General features: G+C 40.4%; 2 protein-coding genes across 8 annotated transcripts in view; one reads left to right on the top strand and one right to left on the bottom strand.

The window, feature by feature from the left end:
• The window catches only part of pamr1b (peptidase domain containing associated with muscle regeneration 1b), a 60869-nt gene extending 41926 nt beyond the window's left edge, over positions 1-18943 (bottom strand). Inside the window, exons 1-2 of the mRNA XM_027272554.1 lie at positions 18862-18943; positions 10330-10542 (exon numbers count right to left, since the gene is read on the bottom strand). The gene's annotated coding sequence lies outside the window, so the exon portion shown is untranslated. The remainder of the gene's footprint in view (positions 1-10329; positions 10543-18861) is intronic.
• A 66-nt stretch (positions 18944-19009) lies between these two features.
• The window catches only part of trim44 (tripartite motif containing 44), a 39323-nt gene continuing 36179 nt past the window's right edge, over positions 19010-22153 (top strand). Inside the window, exons 1-4 of one of the 7 annotated variants that reach the window (XM_027272558.1) lie at positions 19010-19242; positions 19519-19582; positions 19998-20623; positions 22016-22093. In XM_027272558.1, the coding sequence (XP_027128359.1) occupies positions 20015-20623; positions 22016-22093 (687 nt within the window). In that variant the 5' untranslated portion in view covers positions 19010-19242; positions 19519-19582; positions 19998-20014. Of the gene's footprint in view, positions 19247-19518; positions 19622-19976; positions 20624-22015; positions 22094-22153 lie in introns of all 7 variants that reach the window. The other 6 variants (XM_027272556.1, XM_027272557.1, XM_027272555.1 and 3 more) reach the window with 6 other exon arrangements.

Below are 22153 nucleotides of genomic sequence, written 5' to 3'. Positions count from 1 at the left end.
ATGTCAAAATTTTCTATTTTTTTTCAGTTGGTTACTATCCACAGGTGAGTTTTGGATTGCAGTCACATTTCATCACATGCTGCTAGTTTAACAAGCGTGTGCACCTGGAAACATCACAAGGGATACGCGGCTTTGTTAATCTTTGCCATATGTATTTACTTCTAAAGTCAGGTGTGATAGCACACAGGAGTATAATCAGAGATAAATCAGGATGATGAGTCTGTCTGTGTATATAACCACGTAAAAACCCTGACACATTTATCCTTTCATGAACAGGAGTTGTCTCTAAACTGTGGTGGCCAATGTCTTCAGCAAAAGAAACTTGTAACATTGGATGGGGAATTGGTTTGCAGGGTTCTGTCATAGCAAGTCATATACAAGAGAGCAGACTAATAAATCTATCCAGCTGTTGTCCGCTCTCTCAGGACTGCCAAGTTTGCAGATTATGGAAAAGATTACATCCTTCTTGTACTTTTCCATCACAAATGTCTGCTACTTTAATCAGGCTTGTTTGTTTTGTTCACTGTGTCATGACTACAAGAGAGTCATATTCTTTATGTAGATTATGTTGGCATAAATATATCAGGTAATAGACACATGACATTTTATTCCTCATCATGTTCTAATTATCTAATGCAGCCTACAGTATGTGTACAAACAGACATAAAGATCTGCATATAATCCATGATGTTTTTGATACAAGAGCAATTTGAATTTCCTCTATTTTCCTTTAATAAGATTTGCTTCATGCCAGTCATAGCATACATAAAATAAATCCTGATTAATTTCACCACTTAATTCCATCCTATTTGTTATGCTGCGTCCCTCAAGCTCTGTCTCTAAAATGTGGGACCATGTACTGCAGAATGCTAAAAGCCTCATTTGACTTCATGTAAAATATTGCATTTGGGAACAAGTCTGCTGTCATATCTCAGAATGCAAAAGATCTTTATAGGTAAACAACATATATTTTGGCATTGCTGTAAGTAAAATAAGTAAGTTGGCAAAAGATGTGCGTAATTCTGCCATCATGGCACATGTCTTTAAATTCAGTTTTGTTTATTAAATGAAGGATTACTCAGGCATGACTTTGGCTCCCTTGTAAGGACCTCGTATTCAAATGTTTTGCTTTGCTTTTCCCTCCTTACTTTAGCTGAATGCTGCACAGAATTTGATTGACATGCTTGATATTTCTCTGGGCGATGCCTGTTGATGCCTTAGCGCAGCCAGGGGACCAGTTTCAAGTACATGCCGTTTCGCTCATTTGCATCCAGATTCATCTCTATGTAAATGCGAATTAATATGCTTATGGAAATGACTGTTTTTTTTTTCTGTCTTTTGCTGGAAAGACTAACTGATCGCATTCATGGGGAAATTATCTATCATTTTGTTGTTTTGTCTCATGACCACCTGCACCTAGCCGAGGTTATGGCCACTATTAACACTGACATTTCTATGCAAATGTTGTGGTTAAGAATCAGCCTCAATGCCAGACAAAGAATTGATTGGTCCAAATTAGCTGGTTGGACATATGGTTATGTCTTCCTGACATGAACGAAGGCAAGAGAGTGTATGCAAATGCTGTACCACTTAGAAAACCCAACTTTCATAACTGACACGTCTTATTGTTTAGATTCAAAATTAGCATTTTTAAAAGCTTACTCTTACGCAATAGCATACAAACATCTGTTCAAGTCTTTTTTGCTGTTTTTTTCCAATGTGCTGTGACTATGTCATATGGGTTCGTCCTCTCCATGCCTGAAGTGCAAAGAGAATCGATACATAGAAGGGCAAAAGGACGTGTGATGACAAAATACCTGCTGAAACAGCACATTCCTTCCTGTTAGCTGACCACTTGCTCTCTGAATGTTAGTCTTGGCTAGAGGCTGTGCTGGAGACCCACATGTGGTCAGAGTAGTCGTTTTGAATTATAGCACCCAATGGCCGTGCTGGTCCTCAGTAATTTGGTCATTTCTATGTAAATTGCACTTTGTGCCACCATAGTAGGCTGTTGTACCACACAAATGCTCCGGCTTGCCTCATTCCATAATGGTGCACTGTTATAGTGAAATGATTAAAGCTAACTGTGAGAAAATGTCATGACAGTCAATCAGTTAAGTAGACAGGTCGACAGGAGTATAGATAGAAAAGGAGGGCACTCAGGCATGCGGCCATGAAGACAGGCATAAGAGGCAGGCAGTCGATTTGGGTTGTGTCCAGATGCTGGCCTCTCCTCTTTAGAGGGGGGAAGAGGGAAGAGCTCACTAGAGACAAACATTAGAGGGGTTATGGCTGACTCTGCAGTATCACTGTCATTTGAACAAGATTGGACATGCCTTAGTGAAGGTGAGATAGGCCTACCTAATACTGTACAGGATACAGCAGAATGGGGCAATGTATAAAAAATTTGATCCTGTGGGTGTCTTAGGTGTATTTTATAAACTTAGGCTTGGGTAGAAATCTTGGCAGCATTGCAAGGCAAGCTCAGCTCTTGCAGACATTATTGCCCCTTCTGTCCTTGACAACAATATGGTATTGCTACCTTGAATTATTCTTAGGAAATCAATTTCCTGTGTATTTGGACTAGCAGAGAAAACATTTCTTTTTGACATTTTTATTTAAAACAAAAAGCACAGTCTTGTCAGTAGTGTTTTGCTATACTTGAAAACACAACTGTGGAGTTCACTCTCTTCTGCACAACATTCTGCTTTAAGTAAATGACTACTAATACACTGAACTGTCTCAACAATTCTTGTTGCTTGTGTCACCAACAAAAGCAAATAAGCCTGCTTCATAACCCGATAGAGCCAGCCACGAATAAATGTTACTTGGTGAGAGAAAGTTGAGAAAAAATCCAGGATTGTTGGCATCAAGATTGTTTGATTTCTGATTTCTCACCATTTTGTTTCTACACTTGATGACTTGCTTCTGCATGCACTAGCACATGAAAAGGTATTACACATTCCTGGTGCCAGTTTCACACTGTTCTACTGGTTGACAGTTTTTCGCAGTAACATGCAAAAAAAAGTGTAACAATATGCGATAATAAAAAAGGAGTGAAAAAGAAGACTGCAAGCTTGCAAACAAGGGTGTTAAGTGAAGCAAAATCATATTTAAACAAATGTTTCACAAGGAAAGTAATGCATTGTTTTGGTGAGAAACAATAACTCTGTTTCATTACAAGAGAATTCCACAATGTACTTTTAAACACCTCCATTTTTTTTGTTTGTAGGGCGTTGGCCAGCTGAGCCATAGAAAGCTTTGGATGCCAGTGTGCTTTGGAGGTGAAAAGCCGAAAGAACTTCCGGTTCTATGATCAGTGGATATGCATTGATCTTCATTCTTACCAGAATGACTGCCAATGACTGTGACTATGGGAATCTGAAATTAGCAATGACTAAACAGGGACGGAAAAGTGGATAAAAACAGTAAAAGAAATAATAAAAATGCAGACATGCTGTTTTCCTTGTATTGTATAATCACATTTTAATTATATATTATGTACCCTTTAAAGATATTCCCTCTCTCAAAGACTCTTTCACACCTGAAACCTGACTCATCTCAAATAACAACCCTGAGACGCCCAGCCCATGCCGGCAGCCACAGCAATTATACTCTGACACGGCTGTAGGGTGAGTCTTAGTGTCTACCTTTTCATGACACCCTCACATTATCCTAACCAAAGGGGAAACAATACAGGGTGTAGTGGTTCACTTCCTACCACGTTGAGTGGCAATTCAAGCAACAAACCTTTGTGCTTTAACCTCATACGTTGCATAACACGCATCCTTCGGCAACAGAACTGAAATCCTGAATGTGGGAGGTTTTCAATATCCTCTCAATAAAAAAAAAGAGCACTTGGCAGACAGGGTAGGGGTTACAGGATATTCAGAGGGCCATATCATTTTGTGAATCACCAAGGCTGAATCCAACAAAACAAAAAGGCTTTGATATAGGGATGTGGCTGCTGTCCTTGTCTTGGTTTTCTAAAGGTTTTCTCTCTTCTTTTTTTTCTCTCTCAACCTTTTCCCTTAATTCCCCCTCCACTTCTCATTCTATATCTTCACATCAATTTGGCCTGTGCAAATATTGCCATTGTGAGAACCTGTGCACATTGATTGATTGCAGGGGGGCCTAATCATCCGTGCTAGTTACAAAGACATCTTCCACAAAATCAATGCCACTGAAAGAGAAACTAAATCTATGTAGGGTTCCACAATCTTTTGCAAATAGCGCAGTGTAGCACAACAGGAATATCTAGTGTTTTTTGTCTCATTTTGTCTCCTTTCATTTTCTCCTTCGATTTTTGAACCACCTCATTTATTCTGTATCATTTATCCTTTAAAAGCGAAAAGAGGGGGGGTTTATTAGACACCTGGGGTTTGAAATATATCACTAAGATCAGCTACTGTATATGACTCAGTTTTAATGGCAGAATTGATAGCCTCCCATCAGGAAATGGAAAGGTACAGCTATTGGCTGTGAGATGTGCTAAGACAGAAAACAGACATCTACAGCAAGGGCAAAGAGAGTGTAAGAGAGTGATTTATACATTTGTATGTTGACGTTTATGTTCCTCCTGCTTTGCCTGTCATGTGTGGAAGTAACAGGGAGCAATAATCGTGTCATCTTCATGGCTTCATTCCAGACCCTTAAACACACACGAGAGGACATGCACACTGAAAAGATCAGTTGATCAACTAACTTGCTGATCACCAGAAAATTCATTGACATCAATTTTGATAATGGACTAATCATGTAAGTTTGTGTTGTATTATTGAAAATTAAGTATCTTTGGGATATGGACTGTTTGTCAGACAGAACAAGTAGTTTGAGTATGTCACCTTGGGCTCTGGGAAATCGGCCAATCACTAAACCCCTACACTGAACAGTGACTGGAGCGGTTAGGAGGCATGGCAGGCCTGTCAAGCTTTGGATTTGTCCACATATTGAAGTAGTGGGCATGAGGCTACAGTAAGAGGGAGACACAAGATTTTAAAAAGCTTAAAGGGTGTGTGTTCTTGCCAATACAAGCGTAAAAGTAAAGGAAATGATGCAATGGTGTTTTTCTGCTCCAAGATGAGCTGCAAACATTAGGATCTCTGACTTAGTAGCTTACTTCCTCCCGTGTTAATTGAGCATTACTTCATTTAATTTGTGAGGTTTACAGGCTACGCTTAAAATAGCCCAATTCATGATGAGCACATCTACTGTATAGTATTTGCTCTCAGAGCTCTCAGAGTTTAGCAGCTCTGTCCTCCTCTTTATTAGATTGGAGGAGTGTGCATTCCAACATCATTTGAGATAGAGTTACATTGTTATGCAATGTTAAACGTGAAAACATAAACTGTTGAGAATGCGCTTCATATAAAAAGCAGGAATATATCCATTGTCCTTACATTACCTTTAACAATATTGTGAACTCAGGAGGACGGGTTGGGCTATTGGCATGTTTTGCTATGATATGCTAATCTGAAGTGAACCTGCTTCAGCATGCAACAAAAACTCCCCCACTCCCAAAGTCTGACTCAAGATTTTGCCCTTGCAACACATCCTACTATTCTAGCACTAACATGTCCTACGGTGCAATACAAAAGCAATGATGTCTTCTAATTTCTTTGTCTTCTACATGGATTATCAGCTTTATCCTGTCTTTGAGCACAATAACATCTTCATAGCCGTCAAGGGCATATTCAAGACAATTTTATAGGGTTCTCATTTTAAAGCGTTTCAAACAATTCATGGATCTAACGTTATTTTAATTGGCTTGTTAGTTACAGTTGAATGGTAAATTATGATTGTAAGCTGCATATTTCCTGTATGAGACTGGGAAGCTAGGAATTGTGAAAGGCATTTTTTTAATTTATTTGTTTTACATTTATAGACTAAACATTTGATTACTCAAAAGATGAATCAATGATGAAAATAACAGTTGTAGCTGTACCTTCAATACAGATATGTGGACAACCTATAACAGGAGACAGTGACACACACCTGGTACACACAACAAACCTCTGCTCTTACTGACAGACAAACAAATAGAGGGCAATGTAGTAACTCTGCTCGGACAGGGACGGGCAGCTGGGTGACTTTGAGTGTGCAGCCTTAAAGAATGTGTGCTTGCTGTGCAGGAACAACAAAGTCAGGCCAGGCCACGACCTCAGCCATGTTCTGTTTTTATAACCCTCAGCCTTTTCAAAAAAGACCCCTTTCCTTGCCATCCCCACATCCCATGCCAAGTGATTCCCATTTGAAGATGCCGCTGGTCTGTATTAAATGTCCCATCTGGTAAAAACAATAGGTGTGTGTGTGGGTGTGCGCAAGCCGTCAGCAGGCTTGTATTCCATGCTTATTACGTGATTCAAAGGTACCTAAGATAGCTGACCACCAGAACTAATCCATCAGCCTTGTTGGCTGTCAACATGTTGCCCTTCATAGGTAAAAGGAGTCTGAGTACCCCCCCCCTTTTTTTTCTCTCTGCCTGTTCCACCCTTCACCCCTCCCAGGTGTTCCCATAACTCACCGGGCCTCAAATCCCACTCGAGCATTCCTGAACTTCAGAGGCACATCGGCAGATGAGAGCCTGGATTTATGGCTTGCTGATGGACAGTGGAGGGGGGGGTAAGCAAGGCTGGGAAGGTGATAGGGTCTGCTTCAAAGAGAAGGAAGAGTTTGTTGTTGTTCTGCACACATATGCACTGCTCTCTCTGTCCCCCTCTGTGTCTCAGACAGCTGAGGTGCTCAGTTATCACTTTACATATCTCATACACAAACACATGTATAAGCTTTGATAGATTTTTTTGTAACCTACACGACCAGATATATGTGGCGGTTTAGGTCTTTGAAGTCTGCCTCTCTTACTCTCACACATCGACAGACACACAGAACTATTAGATACATGATTTAGCCTCTCATTTCTCATAATATCAAAGGTGACCCTTCAAAGATTGCCTCCAAGCTTCTTTTTTTTTATTGCACCTGCATAAAATATTCCTCTTGTTCTTAAATATCATCTCCTTCTGAGCCATTCAAATTTGTTTGTGTGACTTTGCATATAACATCATAGGTCACAGACAAATATGCGAGTGAGTGGACATATGCATCGATCTATATTTGTATATGTGTGAGTGTGTTTGTAATTGTTTTGTGTGTGAGCGCACCTTCCATCCCCAAACAGCCAGTGTTATGTTGCAGGGGCCTGCAGTGTGTGAGGTTGATGGATGTGTGGAGGGGTGTTGTTCCTCTGAGCCGGATGTGTAATGAACCCTCCTTTGCTTCTGTAACATTTGGGCTGATTGATTACAAACAAAGGCCATTTAACATGCAGAGGTGCCTCTTAACAATGCAACATAGCTTCATAGATGAGATTACACATATAGCGCGAGAAAAAAAAAACACACTGCATTTGTCCACAGCGTGTTGCTTGTTTAATTAAAGCTGTGCTGTTATCCAGTTTTCCCTCCGCCCACATGAGAGTAACCACCCAAGACAAGACGTGTGATGATTTATATACATCCTTTATGCTGTAGTGCTAGAAATTCACTACACACTTTTGTAGAAAAGAGCACATGGGAGTATATTTGTTGCTGCAGCTTTAAAATGTCTCTGTTTTATTTCCTTTTCTCGTCCCTTCTGCCCTTCCTTTACTATTTTAACACTCACTAAGATTTTCCTCTTAGAGTTGCCCAACTCTACTCATTGTTAAGGTGGAAAGCTGATGTAACTTGTGGCTGTTATTCCCAGTAACCAGGGCGATCCAAAAGGCTCTGGTCCTCCTGCTGCTCAATCAGGCCACTGTTTGTTCACTCTCCCTTTTCTCATGGTCTGTTCTGCCAACCGAAACCAGCCAGGAATTAATGAAAAGCAAAACCTGGATCTCGATCTTCTCACATGAGAATCAGAGCATCAAACATTCTACTCACAATATATAATATATATATATTATATATATATATATATATATTATATATATATATATACTATATACACATACACATATATCACACCCATATATACACATATATTACAACACATATTTACCATATATATACAATTACATATATATATATACATTATACACATATATACATATATATCTACATATGCCTTCATTGCAGGGTGCCTTTCTAACCCACCTCATTTCAGGAGAGCTGCCAAAGGCTGTGCTAGATGTGTGTGTGTGTGTGCGTGCGTTGTGTGAGTGTTGTGCTGGCCCTGAAGTGACACAGTGAGGGTATAAATACGAGCAGCCCACAGATCACTGTGCCAGACAGAATGTGGCATCTGCTGTGCTGGGAGTGCAAAGTGTTTGAGAGCCTCTAAACTCCTCTCCATTCCTCTTCCCTCCCCTTTCAGTCTCTCATCTTTCTTCCCCCTCTGTAGTCATGTCTGTCGATTCCCTTAACCTTTCTCCACCCCACCCGCCCACCCCTCACATACTGGCACACATCTGCTGCCATGTGTTGAGTGTTGTGGAGCAGTCCCATTTTCAATTTAGGCTATAAGATCCTGTTTCTAAACACACAGAGGGAACCGGAGATGGGGGAGAGAGAAAGAGAGAGGGAGGGGGGGTGAGAGAGAGTCACACGAAAAGGAAGTAGGAAAAGGGAAAAGGATAGTTGGCCCTGCAGTGGTGAACATCAAAGCCCCGATTTCATATTTACCATGGTATACAAATTCCTCTACTGCGATGCGACACATGTTCCATGTAAAAACAATTTAATCCCGTGGGATTATGTGGTATACTTGTGAGGCTATCTTGAGTGGGACGGGCAACTCTCTAAGCGCAAGAGATAAAAGCAAAGTCATTGTGATTCTCTGTAGGATATTTTCCACCCAGAGCCGATTATCAATTCTTCTGATTAGTGATTCATTTCACACCTCTCAGTAAAGCCATTACAAAGAGATGGAAACCCCTTCTACCCCTTCTACCTCATAGGACACAAGGCACTGTAGAATATTATACAGGAATGCATATCCAAACCACATGGCTCATTCATAAACTAACCCTATATGATATGAGCGCCACACAAAAGTTCAATCAAGAACGATTTCCCTCTAGCATCACTGTGCTTACTGCGTTCATTCATCTACCAGTTTTTTATTTATTTTCTAGAAACACAGCACAAAATCTCATAATCTGATTTTGCTCTGACTAGTGTTGTATTCCCTCAAAGACAGGGGACAGACAGACAGCACAGGCATGCGCACACATAGTCCCAGTGTCAGCCAAATTAATAAGCAGCTTAACTGTCATTAGATTTCCTTTTTTCAAATGATTCATTCGTTCTGCTCCCCTCCCTTTTTCCTTTTTTACCCTGTATCCTACTCATCCCGCCTCCACACTTTCTGACAGGTAGTCTTCCAGGTTTCTTTGCTGACTCTGTGCCATGTCCACCCTCTGGCAGTCCAGTAATTGTTTTAAAACTTGACACTGGACAATGACAGTTGGAGACTTGCAGCAAGAGAGGGTGTTAGAGGGATGGGCTGCCATCAGAAACTGTCCAAACGTCAGTCAGAAAGCAGCGCCAGGTCATCTTTTCATCCTTTTGTTTGCTCGCAGGCAGTGTTCTCGCCTGTGAAGACGAAATCCAATCTTCATCCTTTCATTCAATGTTTTTTTCTCCCCTTCACATTACCCCACCCTTTCCCCTAAACTATTCTCTGCTGCAATCGTCCCTTCTAACCTACTCTTCCCCTTTTTTTTCTCACACTTCTTCTCTCTCTCCCGCTGTCTCCTTCTTTTTCACCACTCTGTCAGTCACATCAGCAAACACACATACACATGCACAAACACAAGAGATTCTTCTCCATTTTGTTGGCCTCAGGCACAGCTGTTTGATTGAACACTGTGTAAATCTCTTTTGCCTTTAAATCTGTGATTACCTCAGGGATTGTGCCAAATGCAGTCTCACTCCCTCATCTTCCCCACATAAGGAAGGTTGAGGTTTAGGTTGCCATCTTTTGACTGACAAGTGCAGGATTACCTCAACATCAATGCTAGACTGTGATCAGAGGACACACATTAAGTGACTCAGAAGGTCAGCTTCAACGTGAAAAGATAATGAGAGGTTTGTGATGTGAAAGGCTTTTATTTAAAGACTGGTTGTCAGGTTTCTGTGGGAAATGTGTTTCCCATTTCTTTTCCAAACAAAAAGTGTGTGGAAACCCTTAAATCATCATCGGCACACTCAAAATTGTGAAAACCTGATTGGTTTGGCAGCTAAATACAGCATTTCTTGCCGAGTTGGAACAGGCCAATTTTGAAGTATTCAAATGTGTCTTTTTCTTTTTCTCACACACTCTGCCTATCTCACTAAACACACTCACCTTAGAGTAGTCTCTCTTTCAGTGTTTTGTAAGCTGAGTCCCAGACCAACCAGCATGAGCCCCAGAGGTCGTCATCCCGGGTTTGGAATGCTCAAAGGCTTTTGGCACGAGTTTTCATCCAGAGAATTTTCCAGGGCCACATCAATGCCAGGATGCCATACGTCAGGGGGCACAGAGAGGCATTGTGACCCAGCGCCCACATTTAGAGGCCTGCTGAGAGGGACCACAGAGGAAAACACTGAATGTCATTGTTATGTAGCATCAACAGAGTCCTCGGCTATGAAGTCATAGCAGACAGCGGTCCAGCTGTGGCCAAGCACACATGACTGTTAAAAGAGGCCGTTAATCTCAAACACTGTGTGAACACTCATTTGAGTTTAGTTGCATGTAAAAGCCAAATGTGCAGCCATATCTGTATTTACACAAGCTTTTAAGTCATTTTCAAAGTTTTGGATGTTGGTGACTTAAAACATATATGTGGAGGGCTGTCTCCAGAATGCGAACTGTGGCGAGTACACACTTGTTTGCTACTGACGAAGCACAGATGTAACAGGAAAATGAGTGTGTCATGCCTGAAGCCAGGACGTAACAACTTGGCTTTAGTCATGACACACCACCCATTGTGTTTGACTCTCATTTTTCTTCCTCTGAGAGAAGAGAGTATCAATCTATATCCAGCAGATCCTAACCAGATTAGGGCAACGTCACTTTATGAATCAGAGGATCTTGTTAGCTCAATACATAAAATTTCAGACAAAGACAATTTATTTGAGAACATTCCCATGTGACAAGTTAATTCTATTGTTCAGTGAATATCTAGTTACTAACTAAATAAATAAAGATTAAACACGACAGCACAAAGGGTTTTAATTTCATTCAGGGGCATTGCACTATTTGTAGCTTTGCACTAATAAAGCAAAGTTTCCTGAGTTGGAAAATGTTTTTCCCATCGTCTGTGCCACGTAATGGTGGTTTGGTGTTTTAGTGACTGGCCAAGCACAGTGCAGTAAAAACAGTGTCACTGGCATGCTCTTCTGTGTCACGATTCACAATGTTTTGCATAGTCTGCCTGCTTACACTATAAACACCTGTGCTCTGTACTATTTTTGTGACTGTTGGTTGGAGGAGGCCACAAACACGTATTCACCTTTTAAATGAGTCATCACCTAACTGCAGCAGTTTATTTGTGCTACCAGATATTCTTATTTGGACTGCTGTATACTGTATTCACACTTCCCCTATCTCTATTACACACAGCTCTGTTTTCACAGACCATTACCAAAATCTCTCTTTTGGGCACAAATCCAACAGTAAGTTCAAGGATGGCCACTTCCTAAGATGAAAGCTAGACACAGATCACTTTTCCAACCTTGCAGACTGAGTTTACTTTCCCATGTTTAGGCAACAGAGCTCTCCCATTAAAGACTGGAACACAGAGAGGTCCTATCCAGATGTCTGTACTCATAGATGCATTTCCACAATTCATTGTGCTGTAGAGCTGATGATTAATACTCCCTAAAAACTACTACCCGGGATAGTGTGGACACATGAGACTGTAATAAACACAATATTCTGTGCCGAAATGGTTATGAGAAAACAAAACCTTAGGACATTTGATTAAAAGCAATTTAATGAGACATTGAGGAATGCCACTACAACAGGGAAATTATGTATGTTGTAGGTATTGCTGGCTAGAACCACCATCGGCATTTACTTTATGTGAGCTAACAGAAATTGAAATAAGCAGCATGATCTGAGTGAGGAGTCATTCAATACGATTAGGAAAACACTATTTTCATTTGAAGATTGTGAAATCATTTGTTTCTCTCTTGAAATTTATGCAGCTGATGTTCGGTATAAAACAAGATATTTTGTCTGGAAATGTGTGTGGTATGCAGCAAAGATTTGTTTGCTCATTCAGTCTTACCTTCGAACATTATGCCATTTACAATTTTGATTATAAAAAAACAAAATTACATCATTCTGTACAGTCGATGATAAGGATAAGGTGCAGCTGTATCTTGTTACTTTGCTCTATTCACCTCCCAACTGCTGCTCAAGCGAAGCTACATTATAAGTTTTAAATAAATTTGAAAGGTAATCTATCAATATTGACAGAAATCCCTTCCCATGTGTAATCAATGGATGAAATGACTACTGATTTATGATACATTTCAATTTGCTTCAGGAATACAAGCATAAGCTTAATTGCTTCCACACACTGAACAGCGCAGTGAGAATTCAAAATCATCATATTAGCTGTGCTGGATGTTTAATTCTGAAAAACGTTATTACTGTCGTCCCCTGAGACCCTATTTCTGCAGCTCTGAGCAAAAGTGGACCGTGAACCCCGCAGGAAACTACCGGTTGCACATCGCTGCCTTACAACTAGTAGTGTAAGACAGTTACCGTGGTTACAGAATGTGTGTAAGAGGCTGATAAGAGCATCATCTGCGTTCTGTGTACGCCTTCATGTCCGTGTCCATCTGATATCGTGCTTCAGTGTCTAAAGAAAGCCTTAAAGATAAGAGTTTCACTTCACTGAGACTTGAAAAATACTCAAGTGCACGGGAGAGATGTTGTTCATCAAGAGATATATTGTATACAATAGCAGTGAAAAAAAAGTAGTCTACTTACATGTCTGCATAATCATTTTCTGTGAGATTTTAATAAAGCTACCTAAGCAACCCAGTGAAAATCACTATTTATACATCTGTGGTCACAATTAAAGGTGTTTAATTGCCAATAAACACAAATTCATAAGTCATAATTCAATAGTTTGGTTTAGATAACCCACTAACTTCCTCTAACTACTCATTGTGTCCATTTGCTTCTAGTAATCTAGTCCAATGCAGAACCAGAGTTTACAAAAACAGGGAGGCAGTTCTCTCTAGGGATTATTGATTAAATGACTTATTGATGGAATGCTGCAGCCCCAAAGCTCGATATTGATTCTGTGTTTCTAGGGAATAGAGACAAGGACCATAAAGAGATTCCGTAACTTATAATAGCCTTACAGAGGTTAAGAGAATATTGTGTATAATGTGATACTGTCATTTGTGACAGGCTATAATGCACATAATGTCACATAATGTAATGTGAATTTGGGTAATGCATCCACAGACACATGCTATCACCTTCTTTATCATTATGCGGGACTGTACCACCTTAACAACAGGACCCACAATCCCAACTGCAGCCTTTTAGGGAAGCAAGAACCACCAATTTGTCCAGAAAAAAAATGTCTTGATCCCAAAGGTGTAAATTTAAAGTGTGAAACCACGTACGTTTTTTAGTTCACACTTTTTCAAGTCTAAACTCAAATTCACCTGACCAACACTGTGGGAAGTGGCAGCAAATATTTATGTTTTCACAAGGGAGCAAAATATTTTTTTTCTCCTCCTCTATAAAAGAGAAATGAGATGGTGACAGAGAGAGAGATAGATTAGTATAGATATGCCTTTGGCAGTAGACAGTAATGGGCTGGTGTGGGATACATATACAATGCATTCTGGATGTATTTATGATAGAGAATCTATTGCAAAATATGTGAAATGGAGGCTGCAGTATAGTAATTTAAAAATGTTACACCTTAATTCTGAGATGGACAGGTTTAAGGTAGGTCAAAGAAAGTTAAAATAGAAACTGTCAATCTCTTTTAAGGTGTGTGTATTGCCTCAGATAACCAGTAACTGCCCTTTTTGACATTTTTATAGTTTTTATATGGTGTCAATATAAGCACATTGCTGCAGAACATAATGCATGCTGGGATTGATTCCAGCCATTTAACCCTGATTAGGAATTAACAGTGCCTTCTGCAGTTTTCTACAAGCAAATTAACCATCTTGCCAACAGTTTCTTGGATAAACGAGATACCTTATTTGAAAGGAGTTAACTTACATCCTTTATTCATAATGCCACCATGTTTTTGTCAAATCACACTTTGTATTAGATCAATTAAAGCAAGGCATCTACAGAGGGAAATGTCCATCGGTGAGGGTAGACTGACCATTAGAAATGTCTAGATTGCTTTGTTTGCAACAGCACCACAACGAATCAACACCTTTTCTAGTATTGCATTGGAATAAGTGCTTAATAATAATACATAATGCAATCTACAACTTGTCAGGTAAGTGTATTTTGATTGGTAATAATGCTGACAGTGATAATGCAGGTGGAAGTACATTCTCAAACCAAATGTGTTTTGAGCACATATTTGTATTCTTGGGAGAATATTGTGAGATCTAGATTTTGCTGTCTCAGATGACAACATTTTGAGAAATGATGCTGCTCAGTATCTGTCCTTCACATGTGATTTCCTTGCACAAACTTTGTTTTTTTTTATTCTCCTCTCACCTGTAGCCTCACTCCTCACTGCCTCTGATCAGTCTTGACAGCTATTCTTCTCCTGCCTTGCACTATGTGCACGTGCACACACACACACACACACACACACACACACACACACACACACACACACACACACAAAAAAACAAAAAACATTACTGAATAAGTGCTGCACCAGGGCCCTATCTCAAAGCAGGATTACTGCTGGTTAATTGCACCTGAGTAAAAACCAATAGATCTCTCTTTACTTTAGTTCATGTTCCAGATCAGAGTTGAAGGTTTTTATTCAGCAAAGGCTCTATTCTGCTTCGTGAGACAGACTTCAGGAATCCACACACAACCTTGCGAAGCCGCATATTGATTCTGTTTCATGTTGCACAGTTATGACAGGTTGAGAGAGTTGTGGAAAAGTCAAGAGCACGCAGACAATGATCCAGAGGCTATATGAGAAGCTGGGAGACAGAATAAAATATCAACAGATAAAGGAGGGTGGGTGGAGAGAGAGAGAGACAGAGAGAGAGAGACAGAGAGGAGGAGGAGATGCTGCCTAACTCCAAGAAGTGTTCCTTTGACAGACTAGGGCTGAAGGACATTTCATCTCGAGACCAACAACTGACCTCATGCCGATAAAACAATGTTAAAACCGGGGCATTAAGTAAGTGTTTTCCGTCTGTTCTGCTTGCCTGCCAAAGTTTCCCCCTTCACTCTTGGCTGCCATTACTGAGAGCTTGATGTTCTTTGTGTTGCCAACTTCCAAGCACAGGCTTTTCTGAACGGTACAAACACAATTTAGGTAAACAAATCTAGCTCCTATTGTATGTCAGATATTGTTCCACTGCAATCTCTGGGTAGAGAAAGAATGAATCGGAGTTCCTATCAGGAGCTTCATATTGTATTTATATTGAGTGCTTATTCTAATGGACTGTAAGTCAATGAGCCTTTTAATTGTTTGTGGTTGTATGCAGTATGCACGATGATGCTGTCCAGCAGCGTTTAATGCAGTGAAAGATTTTAAAATAAGTCAGTGACCATTTCATTGATCTCATATTGAACATGTCATGTGGTTCAAGAGTATAATATAATAATACTTTGGCTGGATGTGATCTTGTTGTGATGTGTGTGGCAAACCAATTTGTGCTCTCAAATCCCAACTCAGAGTATTACATCTGTTATGATTAAATGCCCTCTAAAAACACACTTTCAGTCCTAATTGTAACATCAGTTTGGCTAAAGTGACTTTCATGCCTCATCTTTTCTGTTTATAGTCTTATATAAATCTTTTGTGGTGACAAACTTTACATAAGCGCGATCCGCTTCAAAAAAGCTCAAAAACTTTGGCAAAAACAGCCTCATCATTGATATATCAAGTGGATGTTTGAGGCTTACTTGGAAAGTGGCTCATGGTTATTTATGGTGTGCCATTCAAATCAGTGTAACAGTCAACAATGATTTGCCAAATACTGCTTGTGTGAAGCCCAGCTCAATAGCCTCTTTAGATGTCTCTGCAGAGAACAGCTTGTTTTTCCTCATCTCTCGGTCTGTCTCTCTTCAGACCTTTAATCCTGCTCCATTGTCTCTCGATGCTGGTTTATGGCGGGTAAGGACGTGAACAGAAGGGGAAAACAGACATCGTAATCAGAAACTCCCGATTACCATCAGTGTTAAAATTCAGAATTTATTTACTTCCAGCTGAACCTTTTCCTGTTTTCAAACAGTGCATCTTGTTTGGACTTGTAGCTGTCACTCATTTTTCTAATGTATGATTTTTTTTTATTTTTATGTATTCATAAGCAATGACACACATTTCTTTTAACAACATTCAAATGCGCACCCGAGAAAATAAGTTTGCAGTTTGTGATATAAGCATATATTGCTTTTGCATATTTATCCACCCTAATCCCCCAGGAGTCCCAGAGAGCTTCATCTCATCTAATCCCCAGATATTGTCATTATTGTTATTGCAACTTTTGCATCAGTGATTACAACTGAATCGCAAATTATTCACTGGTTTTAAAAAAAAGGACATTTTTGGTAATTTGGGGGCTTGGGGAAATGAATAAATCTTGAAAATTGTTAGTATGCTTCTTATATTATATTGTACTGGACCAGTCTTTGTTGCAAAACACTTGTGTGTTTCATTTAAATGTTTATTCATTTTTCAGAGTTCATAAAAGAGAATGTTCCTAAAACTAATAAAAACATCAAGGCAACTATGTAAACATATTACTCCCTACAGACTTGTTTCCATGCTAAATATTTACAATAGACAAAAGTTTCCTATTATCTTACACTATTATCACTGAAAAAGTGGAAACAAATATCAACCAGAAGAGCTATTGTTTCCAGGTGTCATTTTTGTGGCTCAGCAATGACTCCAATATAGCTAACAGACCTTTTTTCATCCATCTCATCCATTTTCAGCCATCTTGACATGTAGCAGTAGGTTTGACGCAGGTGTTTTCAATGATTAACTAAGATTAATTAAGGCTCTGTTCCATTTATTGCAGCAGAGCCATTTCAGTGATCCAGCATGCACCACAGCAGCAGCACCCTGACTCAGTTTGAACCGAATGGAATGAAACCTTCATTAATTAAAACACCTGTGTTTACCTATTATTTCATGTCAAAATGGCTGCTGAGAAAGAAAAAAAGTCTATTATGTGAATGTGACAGTCCCAGACTCTAGCGTAATTTCTGCTGTGTTTCATATATTTATAAATATTGCATTTTATGGAAGCCCTAAAAGGCCATACATACAAACATTTCATTCCACCTGTTTTCCCGTGATAACGAGATAATTTCCCCCATTTTCCTGTGATAACGAGATAATTTTCCTCCGTTTTCCCTGGATAACGCGATAATTAATTCGAGATCTCGAGAAAACAAAATGTCTAGTCTAGTGTATTAAATCAAGTGCGCCCGTATTACAGAATCTATGGCAAATGCATGTAGTCCAAACCTATCACGTCACTGTAAAATCTCTTTGATCCATAATTTTGGACAAAGGTTGATACACTTGATCTCAGGACCATCCTGACTGTTCACTCACTTGGTATCAAGCATATTTGCTGTATCATTTTTGAGCAATTCAGTCTCAAAGTTCATTATTTTGAATTGAAAAGAGCATTATGTACAATATTTACTCTACTGTAAAATCTCTTTGATCCATAATTTCTGACAAAGGTTGATACACTTTGGCTAATCCTCACTCCAGCCCTGAGATCAAGTGTATCAACCTTTGTCATAAATTATGGATCAAAGGGATTTTACAGTGGCGTATTTGCCATACATTCTGTAATACGGATGCACTTGATTTAATACACTAGACTATCGTTTTGTTTTCTCAAGATCTCGAATTAATTATCTTGTTATCACGGGAAAACGGAGGAAATTATCTCGTTATCACGGGAAAACAGGTGGAATAAAATGTATGTATGTATGGCCTTTTAGGGCTTCCGTAATTATGACTGAAAAAGTGGAGAGAAAAAAAAAATCAACCAGAAGAGCTATTGTTTCCAGTTGTCATTTTTGTGGCTCAGCAATGACTCCAATATAGCTAACAGACCTTTTTTCACAACAGCCATTTTGACGTGTAGCAGTAGGTTTGACGCAGGTTTTTTTTTAATGATTAAATAAAATTAAAATTAATTAAGGCTCTGTTCCATTTATTGCAGCAGAGCCATTTCAGTGATCCAGCATGCACCACAGCAGCAGCACCCTGACTCAGTTTGAACCGAATGGAATGAAACCTTCATTAATTAAAACACCTGTGTTTACCTATTATTTCATGTCAAAATGGCTGCTGAGAAAAAAAAAAGTCTATTATGTGAATGTGACAGACTCTAGCGTAATTTCTGCTGTGTTTCATATATTTATAAATGAGAAATATAGCATTTTAACACTTAACACTAAAACATACTTTATTATTAGCTAAAATTAGCTTTAACAAAAAAAAAAAGCCCTTATACTAACTCAGTTGACGTAACTTGCGTCGCTGTATTTGACTGGCTGAATAAATTAGCAAGCCTCCTTACATGTGTTCAGCTGCGGGTGATTAGAAGTTCATGTTAATTATTAGTTATGTCACTAAAAGTCAAAAGAAATAACTTCAGCACTCGCTCACGACCTTTCTACTCTTTTACCTCGACATTACAGCTGTTGAATGTTTTTATATATACGGTGTACCTGCCTCCGGTTTGTAGTTCAGTCTTTGTTGTGCTTGTCAAACGGGTTTTTTCTCGCTCCAGCCTCTGCGTGTCTCTCTCTCTCTCTCACACACACACACACACAGACTACAAGCAGGAAGTAGAAAAAAAGGCAGACAGCAGCTGATAAAAACAAGGAAGTAAAAGCTGTCGGGTCGGAGCAGCAGAGCCCCTCTCGGTGCTGTGAAATGAAAGTGTATCAGTCGACAGCTCTGCTGATATAATTCAAAGCACAGCGGCTGTGCTAAGGAAGTTAGCCGTCTGGCTAATTCCCCACAGTGACTGCACATTATCTCAAAACAAGCACTAGCAGACTGCAAATAAAAAATAATAACAGGAGTGAGGAGGAAGACACAGACGAGTGAGTAAGTACACTGCAGCGAGCTGCAAAATGAGGGGAGAAATGTCTGTGTAGATGTGTGAGTCAGAGACATAGAAATAGCAGAAAGGTGTAGAGGGGGAAGAAAAGGGAGTTTTCTGTGCATTACAGCACTTTCTTTGTGTCAGCAGAGGGAAAGAGTTCACAAACAGCTCAGGAGAGGAAGGCTCCGAGGGGAAAGAGAAAGTGGAAAAAAGAGTGTGTGTGTGTGTGTGTTCAGTGTATTAGGCATGCACCGTAGTGTCTTTATTCCTTCAGGTCCAGCCGCTGCACAGTGGACCGAGAAGGCAGGTATAGACAGAGAGGAACAAGGCATGAAAAGGTCAGAGCCCTGATGACGTACAGAGAAATGTGAGGGAAGGTGAGCGTGGGTGTTTTTGGACGCGCAGCCTTTCACACTCAGCACTTTCTGTTTGGGAGTCGGTAAACAAAGTGAGCGTGTTTGCGCGCAAAGATAGTTTGGTTACTGCGCATGGGGTCTTCCTGTTTATTGCCCTTTGCAAAATGATACGTTTATTTGTGTGTATTCGTGTTGCTCCGTATGTCACTTCCTGTGGACTCTGGCTCCCTCCATATGTCATCTGGTGTGGGAATATTATATCATAGGGGATTAGTCCTAAGGATCTTGGACTTTCCCCTGTGCAAATATGAGCTCTGTTCGCAGAAGGTCACAGTTATTAATAACCTGTCCTCTGCTCCTGTATGTTTCCTCTAAGACTTACTCCCCTTATCCCCAGAATTATTGTCAGCCACCATGGACCACAAAGGGGAACCCCAGGAAGGAGCCATGGGGCTGAAATACGAAGACCTGCCGCAGATGGACGGCTCATGTGATGCGTGCGAGCCTGACGAGCCCCAACCAGCCACTCACGTGTGCCACATCTGCAGCTTCGCCTTCTGCACGGCCCATGCTGACAGACATGCCAGCAGCACACATCACCCCCTAAAGCCTTATAACCACGACGAGACACATGCTAATGGACTTGACACCAACAGAGACTCTAGGGTTAGAGGTGGAGTTGAGGATGAGGCTGGTGCAGCTGAAATGGGTGCAGTGGAAGTGCTTGGGGTGGCAATGGCTAACGCCAACGTGAGTGGTGACGCTGGTGAGAAAGAAGAAGCGCAGGATGATGATGACGATGGAGCTGAGGGTGCAGAAGCAGGGCAGGAGGCCGCGGCGGCCGGAGAAGCTGGGAAGAAAGACACTGTGACAGTGGAGAGACTGCGCTGCAAGGAGCATGGCCAGGAAGGCTCCCTCTACTGTAAACCAGACGAGAAGATCATCTGCGTGGTGTGCGCCGTGCAGGGTGAGCACCGCGAGCATGAGATCATCACCCTGCACGAGGCCTATGTGTGGCAGAAGGTGAGTCACACACAGGTTTATATGTGGTGACAGGTTTATATGTGGTGGTGATTTATGCCCACTAGTGTATTTAACAACAAAGGCATGTGCCATAACATTTGCAATATATAACATAATGTATTCAGAGTGTTGCCTATCTGGTTTGCATTTATAATTCTGTATTAAGCAGTATGTCAATAGCTGTAGGCCCTGCAGTCTTTAAGTCAACTCACCAGGGCTCTGTAACAGCTCAGTGTAATATTTTAAACATAACAATGTCTCATAATCACCCACATGACACCATTTATAAATTAATTCAATTACACGGCTACATAAATAATTTATATGAAAACTGTGAAATGGAACTGAAATGTTATAAATAGTCCCAATGTCCATTTGGCTCGGCTCCAATTATAGCTCCATTTCCTAGATGGCTTTTTGCTTCAGGTGGATTTAAGGTCCAGGGAGTCGCCAGTCATTCTGTGCAGCATTGCAGCTGGTCCAGTAAGCCTGGCTAATGATGTGCTAGGTTTTGAAATTCACTCCATCACCACTATTGGCTTTCGCAGAGCATGCTGTTTGTGATGATCATTGTACCATTTAGAGTCAGATGTTATCAGCGTGTCGAACACATTCGGACTGTGTTATTGCACAGAGGACCAATTAACGTGGCGTGAAACCAGGACTTTGTTTTGGATTCGTGTTTTTTGAACAGTCAAGGGTTTTGTTTGTGGAAACTAAAATAAACGACTGAATCAGGTAATCATCGCACAAAGATGGTGTACTTAGCTTGAGTAGTAATGACCCTCATAGTGTGCTGACTGTCATCTATAGAACAAGAGTTTCATCCTCTGCCCTGTGGCTGTACATCTGGAAAAACAAAAGTAGAGCAGCACATTTCCCTGACTTACTCACACACTATGGCCACATATGGATTGATGAGAGACAAGAGGGGTGACACACACACACATAGCCTCAGGCCATATTATTTACTCTGGCTTTTGTCCTGTTTTATGTGTCAGTGTATTCATGTGAAAGAACCCTTTATCTCCAGGGCAGTGATATGATTTCCCAACACTATACATTACACTGAGCGTGTAGCATATAACACTTTATATGTACAATTATAGCACTGGGTGGTCTGTCAAAGGATGTACCATGCCTTTTTTTCTGTGCAAAGATCTTGTAAACATATTGTCGCAATATCAATACTGCAGTCACTGCATCAAAAATATTTTAGTTTCGTTTTTGTGAATGTCCGCAGTTTTTCTTTGTATAGAATTAAGTTAATTTGGTTCCCTTCCAGATGCGTAATAATTATTGAAAACTAGCTGGGTGTTTCTGTTTTCTGTCTCCGTGTACATACTGTGTTTCCTGTAGTATTTAATGTGTGTGTGTGTGCTCCACCTGTAGAGTAGGCACGGTCATGACCTGCTGGCTTGTACACAACAGATGGCTGAGAAGATCAAGACCAAGTGGACCAACCCTGAGGTGAGTACAACCTCCCACATGCAGAACACGGAGTCGAATCCTAACACGAGTTATACAATA

This window comes from Larimichthys crocea, chromosome XXI (assembly GCF_000972845.2).
Source record: "Larimichthys crocea isolate SSNF chromosome XXI, L_crocea_2.0, whole genome shotgun sequence".
Lineage (NCBI taxonomy): Eukaryota > Metazoa > Chordata > Actinopteri > Sciaenidae > Larimichthys > Larimichthys crocea.
Note: the sequence above shows the minus strand (reverse complement) of the source record. Positions and strands in the feature narration are given on the sequence as shown.